General features: G+C 49.6%; 1 protein-coding gene across 1 annotated transcript; it reads right to left on the bottom strand.

The window, feature by feature from the left end:
• Window positions 1-364: 364 nt before the first annotated feature.
• AHSG (alpha-2-HS-glycoprotein) lies at window positions 365-7,119 on the bottom strand. Its single transcript, XM_014939913.1, has 7 exons — window positions 6,857-7,119; window positions 5,324-5,434; window positions 4,208-4,292; window positions 3,064-3,227; window positions 2,665-2,778; window positions 1,799-1,879; window positions 365-975 (listed from the first exon to the last, which is right to left on the bottom strand). The coding sequence occupies exons 1-7, from the start codon at window positions 7,061-7,063 to the stop codon at window positions 697-699; spliced, it is 1,041 nt and encodes a 346-aa protein (XP_014795399.1). The 5' UTR covers window positions 7,064-7,119; the 3' UTR covers window positions 365-696.
• Between the last annotated feature and the right edge of the window lie 15,885 nt (window positions 7,120-23,004).

The following is a 23,004-nucleotide window of genomic DNA, read 5'->3' as shown; positions in this document are numbered from 1 at the left end:
GCAGCAAGAAACCCATCCCGGTTCCTTGTTCTTTCCATAGACATGGATGCTCTAATGCCATGTCCAGATGCATGGAGGTGCTTCTGGTGGGTATTCAGAGCAGGCCCATGCTCAGAAACACTCCAGCTGGGGAGGGACAAAGACCTTTTTTCCTGCCACTTCTTTAGTGTTATTGGTGTGTGATCAAAAGAAAGGACTGACCTGGTTTTCGGCAGTGCTCAGCACCCACACGTCCCCGTGAAGCTGAGGAGAAGGGCAGGAGCGCACTGTTTTTGAAATGAAGCCCAGAAAATGACTCATAACGCTGTGAAGGAGATACTTGACAACTAAATGAAAATATATACAGACAGAAGGTACCAAAGCATTTCTGTGGAACATTTTATTGTAGTAACCTTTCGGGTGGTGTTTCTATCGCAAAGCTGCAACTGTTGGATAGCTGTTACGACAGCTTTATTGAAACATTATTTTCTGTATTTTAACTAGGGCATCCCTGTCTGTGGAGCAAACAACCACTATATGTTGTGATCACCTAGATTTTGGGGCAGGCCTTTGCAGGATCCTGGCCTCGGCTCTGCTCTCTGGAGGGTAGAACTCGTTTGGGCTCAGAGACGAGTGTTCTCCCCTATTTGGTGCTGTGGTCTGGGTGCTGCTGCTGCTCACTGACCCCTGGGCAGCTGTATCCGTGTCTGTAGCAGCCTAGATACTGAAATGCCGAATCTTCCCTGGGCAGGGAGGAGGAGGAGGCACGAAGCCAACTGGGCGAGGTACCTTGTCGTGCTGAGCAGCCTCTGCCACTGCCCTCTTTGCTACGGGTTTTGCTGAGAGCTTGGAGGTAGGAAATTCTGAGGAGGCAGATTCGGATGCCACAGGGTTGTTGTGGGACAGCCTGAGGTTGTGGTTGGTGAAGCCTTGTGCTACACTGGGCACCAGACCCGCTGATGTATCTTGTCCTGGTTGAGAGTAGGTGACTCCAGGCTGGAAAAGAAAAGCAGTTTGTGTTTGTGTTCAGCGACTTGGGGCTTAGGATGTGCAAGTCATTGAGACCTTATGAGGTACCCTGCTCCCAGCGAGATACAGGCCTCCAACCCGGGCATGAAGTGTTCCTGACCATCACAGAACTTTGGTCTGCATTTGAATACATACACGGGAGCCCAGGAACACATTTTTAATATCCAGTGGATCATTAGCACCAAATTCTGTGCCATGTGAACTTTCAGAGCCACCTGTGCCGCTGGCAAAACATTGAAGACCGACTGTCTTAGGCTTCCTCTCATCTCCCTCCAGACAGCTAATTACTACTGCGTATGGCTCTGCTCTGCAGGAAGTGTTCAACCTCCACCCAGCTCTTCTGAGACCACGTGGAGGCTCAAACACCTGGGGTTCAGTGCACAGACTTTCCCTCCCCCTGCTACAGCAGCGCAGGTCAGGCGCTCCGAATTCACTCAGGTCTAACCACTACCAGCAAAAATCCCCAGCTGGTTTCATCTGCCACCATGGCTGTGTTGGTTTGCACCTCGCTGCCCCTCGCTGAGCAGAGCTTGGCTCCCCGTGCCCTCCCAGAGGTGGGCAGGAGGACAGACTGTACAGAGCCTGGGTGGCAGAGGTGACATAATCCCTGGCACAGAAACCCACGGGATAATCAGGAGCTACCTCACCTTGGTTTTCGGGATACAAAATTAAAACTCAAGATATCAGAGAGAGCTAATTCAGCCTACAGTGAAAGAGGCAAACTGAGGGTGATTGCTTCTAGCTCTACTAGCAGAACACTGGGAAGGGAAGGGAGCGTGTGGTGTGGTACCTGGTGTCCATAGAGCTGGCAGTCCACGCTCAGGTCCTCGGAGAGGCCTATTAACCTTGAGGCTGCGCAGAAACCATAATTCTGGCAAAGCAGAACACAGTCACGAGAAAATAGTTATAAAATAGAGGAGACCAGCATTACAATTTTGAATTTCAGTACATTTAGAAATAGCTACATCTTCTCATGTTTTATCTGAGCAGCAAAGGGCTTGCTTTTCAGTCTGTTGGACTCAAAGCCAAGCTGTTTAAATGCATAACTGGCAAATAAGTGAGGGCCCTGTATTCTTCTCGAGTAAGATCCTTTGTATGTCTGGATATGAGGGAGGGAAAGAATATATAGGAATTGAGTTAAAAGGTTCCCACCCACTAAAACTGCCTGGGACTCAATTTCATCAGAAGCAAAAGAAGAATTTTAGCATGATAAAGTGTACAGTGTAATTCTCAAGAGCCTGCACAAAGCACACTGACAGCATTAAATTGTGGGCGGGTGAAGCAGTCAGCCCTTTCGGTGCCTGTTTGTGTTCTGTCCCGTACAAAGAGCCTGAGTTTCTCAGGTGCTCACGTTAAGAAGAGCACACAATAATACTTATACTCTTGATTAAAAACATCTTGTGTTAAGGACACTTTGCTCCTCACGCCTTTTTGAAATATGTGCAAACACATCAGGATGCAGCCCGGATAGGTCGGAGAGAAGGGAAAGGTGGGGTACAGCCTTAGGAATGACACACTGGAGAGTGTCTCATGATGGCATTCAGCTCTGCCACCTCCCCCAGCTCTGTCCCTCTGCTGGGGAGCGGGGCTGGGCTGTGGGGGTACTCACGGACTGGGGTGTGGGGGTACTCACGGGCTGGGCTGTGGGGTACTCACGGACTGCTCCTGGGGCAGCAGCTGACAGGCCTCTGCGTTACCCTTCGCCTCTCCCGCCGAGCAGTTGGTGGCAGCCACAGCAAACTCCACGAAGACACCGTGCACCGGCTGATACTGGGGAAACGGGAAAAATGTTTAGTGGGCTTTGCACTGAGACACTGCAGAGCTGCTAAGGAAAGATAAAAGGCAAAGGTCGTGGCTTCTGGCTCTGCGTCTCCCACTGAAGTTGAAGGGAATCCTGTGGCTGAAAGGGCACAGAATGCTCGGGAAATCAAGAACAATTGGGTGGCAGAGTTTAGAGCCAGCTAAATCTGTTCACAAACAGAACTAGTTAGCAGTGCACAGACCCCCAGAGGAGACACTCTTTGCAGGGCAGGTTAGACACGTTGTAGCAGTTACCTGTATCCTGGCTCTCCCGATCTCCAGGAGCTGGAGGTAGGGGTCGGCAGTTTTGCTGTTGTGGTGGTTGAGCGCGGCCGTGACGGTGGCCAACACCTCGGTGTCGTTGAGGCTCGCCAGCAGCGGGCAGTCGGGGCACGTCTGGAGGAGGTCTTCGCTGGAGTCTGCGGGAGGAACCAAACCCGTTCGTTTCGGTGAGACCCCAGGTTGTTCTGAAAGCCATGATGGACCCATTCGGTCACACAGAACAGCCACCTCCGGTCCCAAACGGCAGCGGGAGGAGTTTCTGCAGCACAGACTATAGATGGCACCATTCCACACGGCTCTGCCACTCAAGCCTTGCTGCTGGAAAAGTGCTGTGGACCTCAACAGCACATCTTGAATGTTCTTACTCAGGTTTTAATCAATTCTCTTTCTGGCAAACTATCCACGACACCAATGAAAAGATGTCTCTGCTCACCCGAGGAATGCTGGAAAAATGAAGAGTGGACTAGACTGGACTTGATGATCTGAAAGGCCCCTTCCAGCCAAGGCAATGCTATGATTCTACAAAGATATTTTAATTTATTGGAACTGTGTTTGCTTGAGCATGTTGTTTCATTCATTTTCAGTTTTGAAAGTAGCACTGAAAACATCTACAGAGCAAAGAGATCTCGTACAGAGCTAAGAGATCACTTCCAGAGCGTGCAGAACAGACATTCCTCTTCCCCATGGCAATATTGAAAACGCTGGCTTTAGTAAGTAAGCGCCATCTGGCAAAGGGGCTCTGAAGATCGACAAGCTCCAGTAAATTCAGTCCAACGAGAAATCACATTCTTGAGGCTACGCTCCTGAGTGACAAGCCTCAGTCCCAGCAGTCTCCAGATCGGAACTGGGAATTGCTCCCCAGGTAGTCTCAGAGTATCTTAATTGTCACAGTCAAGAGGAGCAAAGAGGGAGGGCTGGGTTTGTGGGGGAATTAAATCAGAAAAGGGAAAAAATTCCTTTCAGAACAGCTGGGTTTATAAAACCTATTACTGGCCCTCCTTTGTGTCATGTTTATACACAGCACTTGCTGCTTCCCGAGGCAGAGAGGCTGGTGAGCGGTAAGCGCTGCTGTGCTAATCCTCCAGCCTGGGTTAAACCCAAAGAGCAAAGTCTTTACCTGCGTGTGAGTGGCATTTACTCGCGAGTACAGATAACTTTCCATTCAGCTTCTGCAGTTTGACATCACAGTCACCCTCAACTGCCTGGAGAGAGACAAAAATCAAAGGGTTACATCGTTTGGATAAAGAGGAATTTCTGAAAAGGGCAGCTATTACTAAATTCAGAAGAAGGGATCCTGGCTGAGCGTTCCTGGCAAAATCAGGCGATTGCAAAGGCACTGCTGGGCGGGTGCTGAGATTTTGTGAAAGGCAGAGCAGAGCTGCAGCGTTTGGATCCAAATCTGGGTCTCAACAGCATCAGAGGTGCCTGCGTAGCCAGATTATGGACATTTGCTTCAGGCTGCTCTCTCATAAAGAGCATAAAATATGAACACTGATGAATGAAGGCTTTTGCGGAGCTGTTTGATGACGTTCTCACTGGTCCCAGCTGGTCAGTGGCCATGGGAAGTGCTGCCTGGGCCAGCTGGCCCACAGCAACCCCATCCAGCTGCAGGGGAGACAGCAAAGGCAGAGCTGGAGCCCCCGGGAAGAGGGAACGGTTAGAGTTACCTCCCCCAGGACAGAAATTGGGATCTGAGCCCCAGTGACTTCAGGGCTGGATGACAATTCCAGTTTAGTCATGAGCTCTGTGAGCTGGGCCCATGCTAGAAACAGAGGCTGAGCCTGGCAGTGGCTGACCCTGCTTTCTGCCCAGAACCTGGAGCTGCCCCTGCTCGGGCACCACTTCCACTGCTCTGCCTGGGGACAGCTTTTCACAGCTGGGTCACTCTGGTGTGAGAACTAAATATCTGAGGCTGGTAAATTCCAGCCGAGCATTACTTGGAAGGCAGAGCCCTGTCTGAAGGGGACAGCTCTTCTGCAGTCGTGGCCAGACTGGGTGGAATTTCACCAGGTAACAGCCTGCGTGTAGCCAAGGGAGGGCTGTGTTTGGGGGATGTTGTGCTGAGAGTGACCTGTCCTCCTCACATAATGGGGCATGGAAGAAGCCCAGGAGTGAAATCCTTCATCCCACGAAGGCAACTAAATCAACAAGGAGGTTGCAAGCAGTTGGTGGTACAAGCAATGGGCAAACTGACCACGCACCCTCGGGCCGAGGTACAGCGTGAGACACTCACGTGTTCTGTGAAGCTCCGCACTGTGCAGTTTGCAAGAGGCGTGGGGCTGAGGATGTGGCACGTGGTCTCTAATAAGTCCAGTTCGAGGAACATTATGTCATTATTCAGCCCCTGGAAGAAAAAAAAAAATCACCAGGAATTGTAGTAATTACTTCACAAAACATGACCAGGTGTCTCCTGCGGGTCTGTGGGCTGCGGTCTCTGTCTCTGTGAGTGGGCAGCTCCAGGTACATGCTGGTATAACAGAGTGTGTCCTTACTGGTAACGTCACAGCAAACAGGGCCCAGGGTTTTGCCTGGAGTAAGTCAGGATGGTCACACTGATTTTTTCCAGCTAAGAAACTGGCCTATGAATTTCGGAAAGCCCAGCCTGTCCGTAGTGGGTCAGTTCTCTTACGTTAACTTGGTTTTACTTTGTTGGGTGTTCTTAAAAGACCAAATGCTGGCTTTGTTGATGAAAAACCTTTGCATTTCCCTAACCAGATACCAAATAAACACTGGTGCACCTTGGCCTGTCCCACTTAGACCCTTGGAATGACTCTACGTTGCACCAGCTGAGTTCCAGTCGTGGTGATTGTTGGCTGCAGGGTCTTCTGGGGTTGTTCCTGAGCCTTTGCAACTATAGCATAAGACACGTGGGTGGAAGGGCAGAAGTGAGGTTCCCTGGCTCCTAGGCTGACTCTCAGTCATGAGTGATTCCATTGAAACCACTGAAGTTATTTTCGTGTAAAATATGAGCAAGGCAGTGTCAGCAGTGTCTCTGTGTGGGTATCTGGGGGCACACTTCTTCTCATTAATGTCTGGTTTAGTCTCCTGTAGATGACTTCAGTATCCTGTCTCATAACGAGTAGAAAACAGCCATGGAGTTTCATTCATGTTAATATTTGGGACTGTTTTCGATGTTTTGAGAGAACTGAAGGGTTGGACTGGGCGCATACATCGTATTCACAACCATTCCTACAGCCTTTCTAGGTGACTACAACCGTGTCAGTGGGTCTCAGTGAGAATGAGACCACAACCCACAGTTACTTCCATTCAGCTTCCTTGTCAGCTCACTGGGATATTGGGTAAAATGAATGCCTACCACAGAGTCACGGAACTTGTCAGCTCACTGGGATATTGGGTAAAATAAATGCCTACCACAGAGTCACTCATAGCACAGAGTTCTGATAGGTATGCATTTAGCCAATAAATAATTAGCTGCATCGCGACGATTATCCTGACAGTTTCTCTCCAGACGAGCTGCTGGGCTGCTGAACCAGCCCTTGGGCAGACCTGCCCTAGCAAGCAGGCTGCGATTGCAAACGGAGCCCTTTTTAACACTGTCCCAAAGTACCTGAACATTTCCCTCTCCCCCTCTGTTCTGCTCTTTGAGATCCATCCCAGTGACCTGGCTTCCCCAGTGCTCCCCGGTGGCGTGGCCCCGCTAGAATCAACAGAGGGGGGGGATTTACCCCTCTGGGAAGGGCCCTTGGCAGGGCTGGCTGCTCCCTCCCGAGCAGCTCCGGGCTGACGCCGCAGGCCCCTCACTTACCTGGGACACCACGCGGATATTGTCGATTCTGTTTAAGGCAAACTTGTATCCGTGGTGACTGTGGCCATTAATATAATTCACAGCAAATTCGGCTGCTGCCTCCGATTCTGGGTCATCGCAGCCCAGGGGAGCTGGGGGGGGAGCTGCGGGAGCAGCTCTGTGAGCTGGAAGCTGAACGAGCAATATTAAAGCTAGTAGTGCCTTCATGGCAGCCGAGGAAAGGCCACCCCCTTCAGAAATACAGCCCTGGGACCACTGCTGAGGTGGCGGGTATGGAGCTAGAGCTGGGGTCTCATTTATATAGTACATAGCATACTTCGCCCGAGCGCATGTCTGAGATTTGTCCCAGTTCCAAGCGGCATTGCAAACAACAAAAGAGCAAAGTAAATGTTAGGACATCAAGTGAGCTGATTAATATTGGCCAAAGTAAATTTTATCAGGTAGGATATTGCGAAGTCTGCTAAAGCAGCTAAAGAAGAAAGTGTCAGCAAAAATGTAACATAATTTTCAGACCCTCTTCTGCCAGCCGAAGGCAGTGGGTGCCAGAGGAATATGAGCCTCCTGTTCAGCGTGGCGAGATGCTAGTGCTAATTGCTGTTCCTTCTAAACAGGACACATTCTGTTACGGCCCAAATCTCACCAGACACCAGTCTGAACTCTGAGATCAGTAACGTGGTAAAGGAGAAAATGGAATTTGAATCAGTTCTGAGGATCACATTCAACAGTAAATGTAATTATACAGCAACTTTTGCTACGGAATTCATGTGGAATAGGAAATGAGACACAATTTCTAAATCTTTTGCATCAGCTCTTTCTTTCTGTGGATGCTCTGAATACCTCCAGTCGTTCCTGGAATTTCATTTTGCAAAGCAGGCATCATGTAGAAATTTTTCTGGAATCTGTTGCTCAGATTTGAGGATTTGGCAGAAGAGCCAAAAGAGAAGGGCACAAAAGTGTTCTAAGGTGAATGGAGCTGAAAATGAGCTGCTGAAAGGCTGGGGAGCAGGACTCCAGCTGATGTTTGCACTGATGGTGTTTGTGTTTACAAAACAGTCACTGGGTAACAAAAACATTCTCTGGAGCAGAATATATGTCTTCTATGTGGCCAGCTTTTGAGGTCTTTAATTTAAGGTGAGATGACTTTACCAAAGGTGGACTCAAGCTCAAGCAGTAGAAGCTTTTCCTGTGGGGATTTCGGATTGGGTTTCTATGACCCGTTGGATGGTGAGGATCAGGCTGCAGAATAGTAACGGTCCCTTTGGGCTTTAAAATGTCTGAATCTCTGTCGTCATTTGCAAGGAGCTCAGGAATTAGCTGCAGATTGGAGACAAATAGGAGGATTTCAGCATATTTAGAAGTTTTCACTTTAAATAAGTATTTCTCAGTTTGCATGACAGTGTTGGTGGGGCTAAAGGATTTGTGGGAAAGCAGTCTGGAGTCATGGCTCTCTTCTAGAGTCTGGAAATCTGGAAACCAGCATGAATAGAAATGGTTTGGTCGGACAGATTAAGTGATGAAGAAGGAAAATGGGAAGAGACTAAAAAGATGGAATGTTTTCCTTCAGCTGGGTGGGAGGGGGTGAGCTTTGGATACTGGGATTTACACATTGAGAGATTCCTGGGGAAAAGAAAGGCTCTTCCTCTCTCTCGCAGGAAGGGTGATTTGAGGGTGATTTGTTTCTTCCCCCCATTTGCAGCAGGTGGTGTTTGGCTTTTGTTCTGTTGTGTGAGTGATCATTTGTCTTCTTGACTTTGGCCTGGAACACTTAAAGAATGAAGGTTTGGTGTCCCAAAACCACGCTCTGAGTGTTCCTTGTGGGTATCTTTTGAATTATGGCAAATTGATTTAGAAAGACAGGATTTTACGCTTTACTTTTAACCCACAGCTCAGTTTCTAACCTGTGAATCTTTTAATTGCCTTTTCCCTTTCCTAGATTGAGGCACTGGGTTAAACTTCCAGCAGGTGCTGAATGAAATTGCTTTTCACCTAAATGACATGTATTTACCCCACCCTTTGGCTACAGAGGGACACAGACCTGCCTAATTATTCCCTTCTGGGAGTGGGATTGCTGGTGTCAGGTCCCTGCAGGCCTGGGTCCCATCACGACTGGCCCTTTTTTGGCATCCTCGCTCCAGAGGCAATAACTGCAGAAATAACTCCTCACTGAGCTCTGTGCAGATCTGTTCTCTCACTTTCAAGTCCAAGACATAGTAAAATGTTGTCCTTTAGTCGTGGCTGCAAATAGTTCTTACAGCACAAGAAAGTGAGTTGAATTCCATGGGCTCCTGGGCAGAAGGTCACATCTCGACCCCGCTGCAGTGAACGCATCTTTCACAGGATCGCAGTATCCCGGGATGGTTGACTTTGGAAGGGACATCTGGAGGTCATCTTGTCCAACCCCACTGCTCAAGCAGGGCCACCCAGAGACAGCTGCCCAGAGCCACATCCAGATGGCTTTTGAATATCTCCAAGGAGGGAGCTCCACAACCTCTCTGGGCAACCTGCACCTTGCTCACCCTCACAGTAAAACAGCGTTTCCTGATGTTCAACCGGAACCTCCTATTTCAGTTTGTCCCCATTTCCTCTGCTCCTGTCACTGGGTGCCACTGGAAAGAGCCTTCCTCCATCCTCTTTTCACCCTCCCTTCAGGTGTTTATGTACACTAAGATCCCCCCAGGCTTTCTCTTCTCTGTACCAGTTAGTCCCAGCTCTTGCAGCCTTTCCTCATGGGAGAGCTGCTCCAGTACCATAGTCATCTTCATGGCCTTTGCCATGCTGTCCCCAGCGTGTCCTTGTCTCCTGTGCTAAGAAGCCCAGAACTGGGCACAACACCCACCAGTGCTGAGGAAAGGGGAGGGTCACCTCCCCAGAGCTGCTGGCCATGCTTTGCCTGGTGTGGCCCAGGATGCCATTAGCCCTCTGTGCAGCAAGGGACACTGTTGTCTCCCGCCCAGCTTGGTCCCCACCAGGACCCTCGGGTACTTTTCTGCCCAGCTGCTTTCCAGCTGAGTGAGCCCCAGAATGTGTTCACACACGAGGTTGTTTCAGGCTTCTGCTGGAACTCCAGGAGGTTCCTGCCAGCACGTTGCTCCACCCTGTCCTCATCCCTCTGGATGGCAGCATGACCCTCTGGCATATCAGCCACTCCTCCCTCTTCTGTGTCACCTACAGGCTCACTGAGGGGACACTCTGCCTCGTCTTCCAGGTTACTAATGAAGATGTTAAACAGGACTGGACCCCAGTGCTGACCCCTGGGTGTACCACCAGCTGCTGGCCTCCAGCCAGGCTTTGTGCCACTGATCCCCACCCTTGGGCCCAGCCAGTGTTCAATGTTCCCCAGTCCACCCCAACCCACCTCAGTCCACCTCAATCCATGCTAATCCTCCTCGATCCACCTCAATCCACCCCAATCAACGGTGTTGGATTTGGCCCTGGGGAACTGGGCTGTCTGAGGGACCTGAGAGGGCTTCACTGGGATGGAAGCAGAATGCGCTGGGTTTGCTGCCCTTGTTATATAAAATACAGTATTGATTCTGTGCTCAGGAGCTGAGGCTCCAGTGAATCTCAGTTCTTAATAATTCATATAAACCACAATGGAAAGGTGAGTTGATGGTTTTCTTTTTTTGCTTTTTCTCTTTTTTTTTTTTTTTGGTTGGATGCTTGGAACAAGCAGTGATTGGAAACTCACTGCCCGTGAGTTGATTGTTTTTTTTTTTTGCTTTTTCTCTTTTTTTTTTTTTTTGGTTGGATGCTTGGAACAAGCAGTGATTGGAAACTCACTGCCCCTGCTCAACCTCCCCCAGAAAAAAGCAAAGGATTGCTTCCGCAAGATGTCGAGTTGACACCTTCCTAAGCTTAAAATTCAAACAAATTAAACAAGCAAACAGATAAATATCATCTTTTTAAAGCTTCAGATCAAAGTTAAACACTTGTGGGGATTTCTGAGGCTCTCTTTTCAGATTACTAAAACATCATTTTTTGGTAAAGCAGACAGAACTGGTCCAGTTCTCTGCACCACATCAAAAGATGCATTTCTGAGCAGTCAGGCATTGTACAGTACTGCAAAACTTAATCACCTCTTGCTTTACACTTGATTGAGCACATTACTTTTGGATCACAGAGTTCACAACATATTGGAACATCAGGGCTGTCTCCGTATAGCCATCACCCACCCGAAACCTGCACACAGGGCAGCGCAACGCGGGGAAAACGTCAGGTGGTTGAAGTGACCAGTCCTGTCAAGGCAGCACATCGCGTCCTTAAGTGACAGAGTAATCAGCATTTAAAAATACAGTGTGTGAGAACACATGGAGCTCTGAGAAAAACCTCAAGACAAATTAGACCAATGGATTTGCATAATCCTATTGGCCCCTTTCCACCGCACGGGCAAGTCTTCAGCAGGTAGAAGTTGACTGAGATTCCCTGCAGTCCCAGTCCCCCAGTCTCCCTGTGCCAGCAGCTCCAGGCTAAAGAAAAACCTGTGAAATCTGAACAGTTTTACCAGACTGTAACACTAGAACATTATATGTTAATTCTTTTTTTTTTTTTTTTAATATGAGAGTTTTTAAGGGAAGGAAGGCTGATCATGTGCCATAGTTTGCTGTAGTATTTGCAGCTGAGAAATAAAATTGCAGACACAGCATCTCATTTGGAGGCTCTAGTTTTGGGTGCCCAGCTAGAGATTCCTTTTCACTCCCCTTGGCTGATCTCAATCTGTTAATCTCTATTTTCTTTTAGCTGTAAAATGGAAACAACTATTTTTCGTTTTACTTCTGTGATCTGAAATAATGCAATGAGTTTTGTAAAAAGTTTCGATATCACTGGGTAGAAGGATCTTTTCAAAACATAGAGGAATCTAAGTGTCAGGCAAACCAGATGTCGGTCAGTCAAAATTTAGGGATTCCTGGATTTACTGGGGATGTAGCAGGATTGAACGGGCTGAAATTTGGGCTCCTAGATTTAGTATTGATTATTTCAGTGGAATTTTGTTTGCTGGAGTTTCTTTTAAAAAAAACATACTGGTTTTTTTTTTGGTTTTTTTCTTTTGAAAGAGCATGAAAAGTTGTCAAGAATTCTGAAATTGTTACTGCAATGGAAATTTTGATTTTTGACCAGCTCTCCCAGACAAAGCCAAGCAAGTCTATTTCTGCTCTCTCCTCTCTTGTTCTATTTCGCTGCTCTATTGTCTCTGCCACTGAAACTCTTCCAGAAGCACATCCAGTGACACATCCAGCATTTGTTACATGAAAGTCTATTCTCCTTCGCTTCCCAGTGGGAAGCTTATATAAGATGTTTTGTCTTAGTGAAGTTTGTGATTGATTTAAGTTTTCCTCCCCGTTTCCGCTCTTTCTCTGCTGCGTGTTGTGATGCTGCCCTCAGAAACAAGAGCAGTTTTCCCAGTAGAGGGTCTTCAAGCCCCTGGATGACTTACCCTGTGCTGTGCTGTATTGGGATGTAAGACCCCCCCTTCCTAAATTTCTATACTTTTTAACCCTTCTATCAAGGTCCCAGTGATTTCTGTTGCCATGCAGCTCTTAGCAGAGGGATGTCTTTGCCTTGGCCCTGCAGGGACGTGGTGGTTCTCCCTGGGCAGTGGGATGGGTGCGGGGAAGCCGTGCTGGGATGGATAGATGGCAACTGGGAAATCAGAGACCAGCACCTACTGAAGTTTTCCTTTTGGCTCTATGTCCTTACGCCATAGTTTGGGATTCCAGCTTATATGGGTGCTCCCCACGATCGTTGCTTCATCTCAGAACCTAGAACAAATAAAGCCAGATACCTGGGAAGAGGCCGCAGAGCTGAACAGCGGGAGCAAACAGGGGGTGAGACAACAGAAGCAGAGCATTTCTCCCTGAGCAAACAGGCTCTGCAGTCAGGCTGACCTCTCCTTCTCTCGGTGAATCCAAACCCCACTCACTGCCAGAGCCAGTGACTGTCACCAGGGTGTCCACGGACACACGGCTCCAGCTTAAAAAGGCAAATTGAAACATGCCGCATTAATTCCTTCTGCTTGCAGGAGTGTTTGAAGATGTAAATGCACGAGTGGTGTGGATGCTGACATGTCCTGTGATGCTGTTATCCCTTTGATGGAGAGCTCCACTTGATAACTCCACATGTTACCTTCCCTCGATGAGTTAAAGCCCCAAATTTAGTGGAAGTGTTAGGGAAACCTGCAGTGCTCTCTGTGCTCCCTCATCTCAGCTGCAATGACACGGGTTTGATGTGAGAAACCAGCTCCACTCTCGGCGCTGCCAGGAAGCCCTTTTTCCACTGAGCTTGCTAGAAAAAGCTGCACGTTTGTTCTTATGCCATGTCAGTCTGAAAACATGAAGTCGTTACCTGCTTTTTCTGGGTTACTGTTTTGGAAACAGGGCATGTGTTTCTGTGTGGCAGGAGCACCAGGAGGGTCCGTGCTGTGACAGGCCGCGGGCTGGCAGGTGGGAGGGTGACAAACTGATCGGCTTTCTCACCTCGGAGCACTCCTTCGGGGGCACGACAAGCTCCATCAATATCCCAGCGAGGTTTGCATCCTTCTGACAAGCAAGAGAGTCTTTAAAAAATTGAAGTTATTTATTTTTAGTGAGGCAGATGATCAAGAAGATATTTTTTTCCTGCTACATGGCCCTAAATCATCCATTTATTCTACTTTCTCTGCTGCTTTCCAGCCACATGGTGAGAAAACTGGAACTGGGATAGGAAACGTGGGGGGCACATTTTCATTTAATAGCATGGAGACAAGGTATTAATAACACATTTGCAATAGGGGAAGGGGGTCTTTCCACGTTAGTGCAATTTGAAAGAAATTATACAGACAGTCCTGCTTAAGGAGCTGAAATTTCCCATGTTAGACATGAAGTGCAGGTGGCTTCTATGACAACAAGACTTACAGCTTTCCTTGCCTAATTTCCACACCGCCAGGTTCAGCGCAGACAGGGAGGCCGAGCTGCCAGGGGCAATAACGATGAGGGGCTGGGAACAGACACGGGTGCCCAGGTCACCTTCTCCTGGGTGTCTGAGAGAAGGGGAGATGTGAAGGTAGGCGCCGTGGGCTGATTAAAAACTACATCCAGTGTCACGTTTGTATCCAGAGGTGCACATCACACCTTTTCCTGCTGTGCCTGTGAATTTGTTAAGTTTTGTAATGCCAAAGGAAAGAGACCTCTGTCTTCGTTTACGTTCAGCCCAGAAATTCTCAACCCAACAGTGATGAATTCTGCCAGTTTCAAAGCGTGCATCTGACAGGCCGGTGTGGAGCAGCGCTTGTGTGCGTGTGGATTTGTGGATGAAACGGGTATGGATAACTCGCAGAATGGCTTTGGTGAGGATTTCATGAAGATTTTGTTATGGGCACCTCAGCTTTGCCTCTGGCATATCCCCTCTGCTGTTCTCTCGAGCATCATTGATCTCAATGGGATTCTCACTTTGCCATTCATTATTTCCATTCCTCGTGGCTGGTGGCAGCACCCTTTCCCTGACACCTAGGCCCGTCTCTTGAAGGGGATCTTGGGGTCTTTTTGAATCCTCTTGTTTAGCACAGTCAGCCTGGGTCTACATCCTCATCTTCTTCCTGTCAAATAGACCTGAAATCCCTGTTTTATCTGCTGCCATAGCTCAAATTGTTGAGACTGTCCTTAGGGCAGCCAGAGGAAAGCCCTTCACTGCCCACATGGGACACATGATTCTCACTTGCCATAGAGAGGAAGTGAGGCCTAGTTCATACAGCTTGAGACCTGGGAGTCGCTCACAGAAAAGTTGTTAATTCCGGTGTCAAACACCACATTTATCTGTATAACTCCCGGGGTAGGTGTGCACTGCCACTGCCACTGCCACACAGGGCTTGGCCAGGGCCAGCCTCTGGCCCTGCTCAGGCACCTTCGGAGAGGAAACCAGATCTTGCCTTAGCTTTGCATTGGTGAGAGTGCAGTAGATGCCATCTGCCTTGAATTTCGTGACAAATAATTTGCTTTGTTGTATGAAGCTTCCGTTATGCTGCTGTGTAACAGTGCAAGTTAAGGATTCGGTTTTGGAGAGAACTGCTGGGTGGTGGTTAGAAATCTTCCCCTCTGAAATCCCACTCAGTGGCTATTTGCAGGGAAAATGATCTTCTGAGTGCAGCTGAAGTCCTGTTAAAGATTATTGTGTAATGTTATGTGTGTGTCATGGGAAGAGGTAGAGACAGAGCACTGAAAGAGGATTTCTTTGCTTGAAGTTCCTAATTATTGTCAGTCATCTGTTTGCTGGCTTTGGACAGAGCCCTGCAAGTTCCTGAGAGGCAGGTACGTGGGGCAGGCTCCTGGAAACGCCAGCACAGACGGGCAGATGTGCTTTGGGGAGCTACAAAGAACTGCCAGAGACTGTTTGTACACAGAGAACCAAACAGCTCATATTCCCTGCTCTGTAATCCAAAGCCGTTCCTGGCTCTGGGAGATCCCTCCAACCACATTCTTGCCTCCCCTGGAGAGCAGGAAGGCAGTGATTATTCTGTTACCCTTCATTATCATTCAGTGTGGTATCAACTGGCCAGGACTTGAACTCTCCAGTGCCCAGGAGGGCCAGCTCACGAATATACCTTGTGTCAGCAGAGGCCATTTCAAATAATCCAGACGATGACAGATTGATGTTGGTAGCTCATTAGGCAAAGCACTGACCGAGACATCGAGTCCCTTTCAGCGAGAATATGGCCGCAGTGTTTGCTCTTGTGCATTAATGGAGAGACGCATTTTTCTTCTTTGATTTCTCTTGCTTCCTGCTCACCCCGTTTGCCTCAGACAGGGAGGCTATCAAACCTGTCATCACATTACTCCTTCCTAATGCCAGCAGCTGTGCCAGAGGAGCCAAGGTGTAAGGCTAAACCCAACCCGTAGATGAAGTGTATATGGCACATTTCAGCAGAGGAGTTGTGCTCACAACCCTCCTGTGGTGGACACGTTTTCATACGACACTTGGCTTCTAGCTTGTCCAGACCCAATGGCACAACCTTCCCACCCGTGTCTGAAAAGATAGAGAAGGGTTTTCTGAAACAGCATAAGGTGTATTTCAGTTGGTGTCTCCTCAATGTGCTGCCTCCACTCTCGTGGATCTTGTTTTCCCACTTTTGGGAGATGCCTTAGCCCTGGGGTTGGGCTGGGATCCTGGGGCCAGACCTGGCCTCTGCCTCCTCCTGGAGAAGAGGGGCAGGAGTTTTGCCCACAGCAAACACTGCCATGGATCTCTGCCTCCCTGTCACGATCCAATGGAGGAAGCCAGGTGACTTCTGCTGCCATCACCTTCCTCCCCAGGGGTCTGCCTGGAGAGGAAGACAGAGTGCGCTGGGCAACTCGCCGTAGAGAAGAGAGAGGCCCAAGGCTTGGTGGGGGAAGGAATCCCCAGATCATGCTCGGTCCTTGTGCCCAGCAAGGATGAAATTCTGTGTGATCTGGGGGCTAAGGAAGGGCACGTACATCTGAGGTTTGTTGGCTACTGGGACTACCCAAGAAGAAGGGCTGGTGCCAATGCCAGAAAAGAGGAGTGCAGAGCTGCTGAGGGGGGGCAGGGAGATGAGGTGGACACCCAAAGGAAGAAATCAGAGCAAGGAGAGGAGGAGGGGAGTGCTCAGCAGGTGAGAAGATCCCAGGGTGAGGACTGGTGCTAAAACAACCACACGCAGCTCGTTAGCGCCCGAGCCAGGCGGCTGGTCCTGCCTCCTTGTACAGCATCTCTCGGGGGGTTGTGTGTCTGTGGCTCTGTGGCTCAATAAGGAATCTTACAATACACCGGGTGCTTTATCCTCAGAGCCAGTATTATACTCCGTGCTTTTCATACGCAAAATGGTTTTACAAACTACATGGGTAATCATCCCTTGGAGGCAGGAAGAGACAAACATTGCATTTATACAAAATATAATCTTGGAATAAACACCGCTGCCATTCCCGTATGGAAAATGTCACAGACGGAGCTGACTGCAAAAATGATCTTTTAAAGTGAATATGCATTTTCCCCTGTTTACTGCATCCTGCTGTTGGGTCCTTGTCTTTCAGCTGTGGCCTAAGGTGTACCCACAGAGTAGATTGCAAGACTGGTGCTGAACAGCTTTAAATAGAACTGGCTTTAAATAAAGGCGATGAGAAGTGACGATACGGGGCGGGAGCAGCCCGGGAGACGTTTCCCACCTCTCAGGGTTGTGCCAGACATCTTACACGGAGAGATTAGTGTTAACGATACGTCTAATGGGGCTAATCTGATGATTCACATACCTTTCATTGATTTTGTTTGAATTGAGATTGTAACTGTTGGTTTGGTCTTAATTTCTATAACCGGTGGCCAAATGCACTGTTTTCTCAGCAACCCTTGCGTTACAGAGAGCTGGATGCAGTGACAGTGACTGCGCCTGGCAGCCTACCATCTGGGTACATGCTAATGAAATAATCATCTGCATCGTTTTGGAAGTCATTGCAGAGACTGGGGGAAAAAATGTATTGGGTTTGATCTGAAAATTGCAGGCAGCCCAGTAGAATAATAATGATGCAAATAATTTCCCCTAAAATCCTGGAATGGTCTCTGGTGGGATTTGTTTTACATGCATCATGAAGCCGCTTATGTTAGCTTTGCTTTGATATCAAAGGTAAATAGAGGGTGAATGATTAAATCATTTCTATTCAGTTTTGCTGAAAGTAAAATTTCAGTCAGTAACAAATGGACAATTTCTGCTCTGTATTAGGACGGTAATGAGGGGGGAAAACCCTTTTTTCTGCCATCGCTCAATAATAAACTCTTAGGTCCTACAGATCTGGGTCACGATTGGGTCCCGTTATTCACATCAATATGTGTTTGTAAGGAAAAGCCAGTTCATTCTCAGAGGAATATATGCTCTTTGGCTTCCTGCATTTGGAAATCAGCTGTAACTAACCCCAAAGCTGCCCCAAATAAATCCAGAAAAAGTAATAATCCCTTAAGAAGTATGAGTCTGTGAGAAGATCATTCCCACCATTCAGGAGGAACTATTCCCATCCGAAGCTGGAGTTGGACACAAAACATCTTATTTTGGGGCAGGAATTATTAGGTTATTTCTGAAATAAAGATTTCTATATTCATTTCTCACTCTGTCTCCATCCAGTTTATCTTTACCAAAAACACTGGAGAGGGTGCAACAGTGGGGGGATAACCCTTGGAGCCCGAGCCAGACGGGGTGGGATTTTGGATGGATCTCGGACGCTGCGAACTGAAACTTCCCAGCAAAAGTCTGTGAAAGGAATTGCAGGAGGGAAAAATAGGAAAAGCCATTAAATTCCACTGAAACTAATCAGGATGGAAGAGCTTTTAGAGAAGACCAGTGCAGAGCTTTTGTAGCTATTTTAAAAACCCTTTCCTACTTACTGGCTGGGTTTATAGCCCATCCCCTCAGACTGGGGACAACATGGCATAGTTCGTGCAAGAGATTGTACTCAGGCTTTTGGGGAAGGGATATTTAAATGGAGAGCTTGAGCTGCGAAAGTTTGAAGAGACTTTGAAGGGACTTATCCAAGTTTGAAGGCACTAAGGAATGGAAAATTACCAAGAGCAAAGCAGATATCAAGACAGTGTTAATCAGACTCGCAGAATCCTACGGGGAGCTTGCAGTAGGAGAGAGGGAAGGATGGACAGGCTTTCCTAGAGCAGAGCTTTGAGATTGCTCTGTAACAGCGCCCAAAGAAATGTGACCTGAAATAAGAGCAGAAAGGTGTCCGTGGTTTTGAAGAGAAGTCATTCGGGCAGAAGAACCTGAGCCTGCAAACACTTCTGCTTCAGAGCAGCTAGGATCTAGAGGAGGCACCGTGTGGGGGTTTAAGTACATTTTGCCCCCCATAAAACTCTTATATTTATAATTTTGAGTGTTCAGAAAACTGTGGAAAACCTGCAGCAGTGCCATGTCCCAGAGAGGCATACCCTGGACTCAGGAGTTTGTACCTTCAGTGATGTGATGGACGTGCTGGGAGAAGACCAAGGGGATGGTGCCGGTAGCAGGTATTGAGCGCCGGCACAGGGACGGCCACTGCCAAGAGCCATGTGGCCACTGCTGCGTGCCCGCAGGCCAGAGGGGTGCCGGGATCCCTGCCTGGTGTTTCCCAGACTCGGGACAGTCTGGCAGACGTCCATTGGAGGAACTCAACCGCATCGGTGACGCTGTGGCAGGTCGGGGAAGCGGGGCAGGCGTGGGGCACGGAGCAGGCTCGGTTCCCCGCCGGCGCGGGCTGGCGTTCCCGGTCGGTGGCCGTGGCCACCGGGTGCCGTGGGAAGGGGAGGTCCCGTCCCCAGGTCCTGGCCCCCGTCTCTCGCCCATCCCCGGCATTCCCCTGCGGCTCATGGGGCGTGCGGCGAGGCGCAGGGAGCCCTGCCAGCAGAACGCAAGTCATCCCTTGTGGTGAGGTTAGTCCTTTGGCAGGTGAACTCCATGGTTGGGCTACAGCTCCAGGGAGCTGTGCTGGCACGGGGGGAAGGACGGCGGCCAGCGGGGACCTGGATAATGCAACCGGTCGAGTCACGGAGTGATAAAAATTCGTTTGGAAGGGCTCTCTGGAGATGGCTTGGGCAAACCGCCGAGGCAAGGCAGGGCTATCGCTGCCATCGCAACGTGGGCTGGAACCATCGTCTGGTTTGGCTTCAGCTTCTTGGGGCATGGAGGCACCACCACGCTGGGGACACTGGAGAGCTCTTTGGTGGTGCCGCTGGAGACCTGGGGGTGACAAGTTGTGCCTTAGCACGAAGGACTCATCGGAGCACGGAGGCTGCTGGGCACCAAGGACAGGCACTGTGCTTTTCCTGGCCTTTGCATAAGGTTTGTGACATGGACTAGTGGTTTAGGTGCAAGGCTGAATTTCTTCAAATATGAAGACTTCTAAGCACAGCCTACAGGAAAAATACAGCCCGATGTCACCGGAGAGGGGGTGATACATGGCCCTAAATATCAGCCTGTGTCTCAGGGGGTTTAAAACCAGTGACTGCCCAGAAACTGCTCCCGAGGAGGTAATGGCTGTCATATTTGTCTGCCTGAACACAGTGATGTCAGAAAAGAGAGACCTTCTTTCCTCCTTTGTAGGAGCTGTTTTAGACTGGATCAGTTATAACCGGTTCCTTTAAAAAAAATATTTACTTTTCATCAGAAGTTTACATAACATGATCTCCGAGGAGCAAATACTGGGTTTCGGCATAGTCTGAAACACAGGAGATGGAAAAGGAGTTAATGAACAACATTTAAGTCAACATCAAAGCACTTTCTTTTTTCCAGTAAATAGCCGGCCCCTCACGTTATGACGCAATAAGGAGAAGTTCACGGTCGGTCTCTTTCAGCTCTTCAGTACATTTTTAAGACCTCATGCAAAAATCCTGCCCAGCCTGGGAAGGGTTAACTGCAGGCAGGGAGTATTAATGCGGATCTACAGCTCGGGGTGAGCCTGGGCTGCTCAGAGAGGTCTGGGAAGAACAGAGTGTTAGAAATAAAGGAAAAGGAGAGGAGAAAGCCTTAGGATCCCCTCCAGAGGGAGGAAGGGCCTGGTGAGAACGCGCCTGTGCTGGGTGGGCTCAGAGCTGGGGAGCACTGGCCAGTGTGAGGACACCCCAGTAGCCACCCCAGTAGCCACCTCAGTAGCCGAGCGGAGCTGAGGATGAGTGTGAGCGAGGGAGAGGGCCCAGTCCTGAGCAGAGCTGCATCTTCACAGAGATGCCCAAGGGGTGTGTGGTCCATGTGAGGGACAGTCCCAGCCCGGTTAAGGCTGGTGGGAACGGGACGGGAATGGTACAAGAACCACTTTGCTGCCTCTCGGCCAGGAATGGGCAGCAAACTGTCCCCATCCCCTGCCCCACCGGGTGTAAACGCCGTTGGCAGAGGTGGAAAAGAGACCTTGTCCCAGCAACGTCTGGAGAGCTCTTTGCTGGAGAGAGGTGGGCACTGGGGACAAGGCACTTCTTGTCCTAGAACTTTGACAGACTGGGCAGATGGAATTGTTTATCCCAGCCGTATCTAAGAAATGGGCAAACGGGACATCAGGCTTGTGACTGGAGAAGAGCAAATAAAAAGTGTCCTGTATTTAGGAGCAGTAAGAGCGGGGTCGCTCGCCATGTGACAGCAGCGTGTGAGGCTTGGGAATGAGCTGCGGAGGGAAGGGTAACGAGAGGGAGAGAGAGGGAAGTGGGATAAAACATAAAGAACTTCTGCCAATGTTGGGTAACGTCACACTATTATTTCTAAGATAATCAATTTTCATAGCCAGGGAAAACGTGGTAGATCTCCTAGGCTTGAGTAAGTATCTGGCAGCTGCCATGTGGGGACTTACTGGAGGTGTTCTTTACTGGTCCCAATTCTGCTGGCTAAAGACAAAAATACGGACTATAAATGGGAAAAGTATCAGCTCGGAGGAAAGGTGATAGGGATGGTTCCCAGGTATCTTAGGGAAGTCTTAAAAGTGCTTTGTATTCCTGCATGTCCTCAGCTCACAGGTCGGGGCACGGTTCTGCCCGTCGCTGGAGCATTTAGAGGGCACTGTTGGTAAAGGAGGGTGAGGAGATGCTGCACAAGGGGCCGGGTGACCTTGAGGAATGGAGTAACCCACGTGGAATGAAACCTGAGCAGGCACAGAGGAGAAGCTGAGCCCTTTGGTGGGGACTAGTGCTGGACCCTCATCAGCCCCATAACGAGGGGAGAGGAAAATGGGGACGTTTGGCCTCATTCCAGCAGGATCGGGCTGTGAGCAGGGAGCATCTGGAGAAGAGCTGTGGTGTGTGATGGTGTCCTGAGGAGCAGCAGGGCAGGGAATGCCATTGTCCAGGGGCCAGGATAACCCCCCGCGTGGAGAGAGCCGTGCTGGGGATTGGGGAGGGAAAAGGCTTCTAAGGTGAGCAGAGAGTCCCTTACATGGGAGCACACCAGGGAAAGCAGCTCTTTTATTCTTGGAAAACAAAGATTAAGGGGGAAAAACAGCAAAGAGGGTGGGGTGTTTTCTTTCACCAGTACAGCCTGTCAGATGTTACCAGTCAGTAAAAGCTGGGCATGCTGCAGTCGGTGTGTCGAAGCAGGGCAGTGCCCCCGCAGCCTGCCTGTGCTCGGGGCAGCCTTTGGAAGCCCTGGGCATGGGCCAGCCCCTGCAGGGCCAGCAGTGGCCCTCTCTAGGGCAGAGACTGCCCTAATCTGGCCCACGCTTAAAAAAAAGGGAGGAACTGCAGCGATGAGGAACAGCAACATGGAGATAATTCCCTCTCCCCTGAGTGGGAGGCCGGGGCGCGCTGACTGCAGAGCTATTAGCTATTTGTCTACGTTTCCTCTGAAAAGAAGAGCTGGAGGGTGCTGATGAAACAGCTGAATCCTGAGATCTGCTGCAGAGGCCTCTTCAGGACCTGCCGTTGCAGATGGAGGTAACACCTGGCTGTGAAGCCGTGTGGATGTGTAGGGGTGCACACCCGAGGGCAGGCTCACGTCAGCGTGCCAGCGAGGGCATGTCCCCAAGCCAAATGGCCCACAGTTGCCGGGGGGTCCCAGACTGCAGCCTCCGTCACACAGACCCGGTTCTGGGGTGACTCTGCTGCACTTTCAGCCCCACCGGCTTCGCTCGACCAACTGCCTTTTCACCTTTGCTCACAAACAGCAGCAGATAAAAGCTGGCCTTGTCTGTGCTCCTTTCGGTGGCTTAATCCCCAGCGCAGGCTGCCTTACGGGGCTCTGTACACACGGCAGAGGGAATTGGCACGGATCCACCCGAGCGGGGTCCCTGGAGCCGTGCTGATTTTCACCAGAAAGTGTTCTGACCCAGCCACCCAATTTCTTTATGTACAGGAGCGCATCGGATTTCTCAGTGACCTTAAATTGGCAATAAAAGACAGGTCTTTCCTCATTTCGTGAGTTGGGGACATATTTATTGTGTAAGTGTCTGCTGGGGAGGCAGGAAAGTTGTTCCCGAGCCACGGGGATGTATTTGTTCCATTTCCCTGGCTCCCGGGGGCCAAAACGTGTTTTGGCTGCAGCAGTGTGTCCCCACCAGGTACCGGCTTCACAGCCCCTGCCTCTGTGGCCTCTGGTTTTCTGAATCTTGCCGTACAAGATAAATAAGTAAACTCGAAGATAAATAAGCATAAGCAGCGGCGGCCGGGGAGGTGCAAAGGGTGCAGTTCTGAGGCGCTGCCAGCAGATGGTGCTAACGCCTCTC

Source organism: Calidris pugnax, unplaced genomic scaffold (assembly GCF_001431845.1).
Source record: "Calidris pugnax isolate Ruff unplaced genomic scaffold, ASM143184v1 scaffold94, whole genome shotgun sequence".
Classification (NCBI taxonomy): Eukaryota; Metazoa; Chordata; class Aves; order Charadriiformes; family Scolopacidae; genus Calidris; species Calidris pugnax.
This window is presented reverse-complemented; position numbering and strand designations above follow the sequence as displayed.

Bases quoted from the DNA above. Each gene is read 5' to 3' on its own strand.
- AHSG (XM_014939913.1), bottom strand. From the start codon at position 7,063: ATGAAGGCACTACTAGCTTTAATATTGCTCGTTCAGCTTCCAGCTCAC. The intron at 3,228-4,207 runs GTAAAGACTTTG...TTCCTCCCGCAG, and splicing joins TAAATGCCACTCACACGCAG to ACTCCAGCGAAGACCTCCTC. The intron at 976-1,798 runs GTACCACACCAC...TTTCTTTTCCAG, and splicing joins GCCAGCTCTATGGACACCAG to CCTGGAGTCACCTACTCTCA.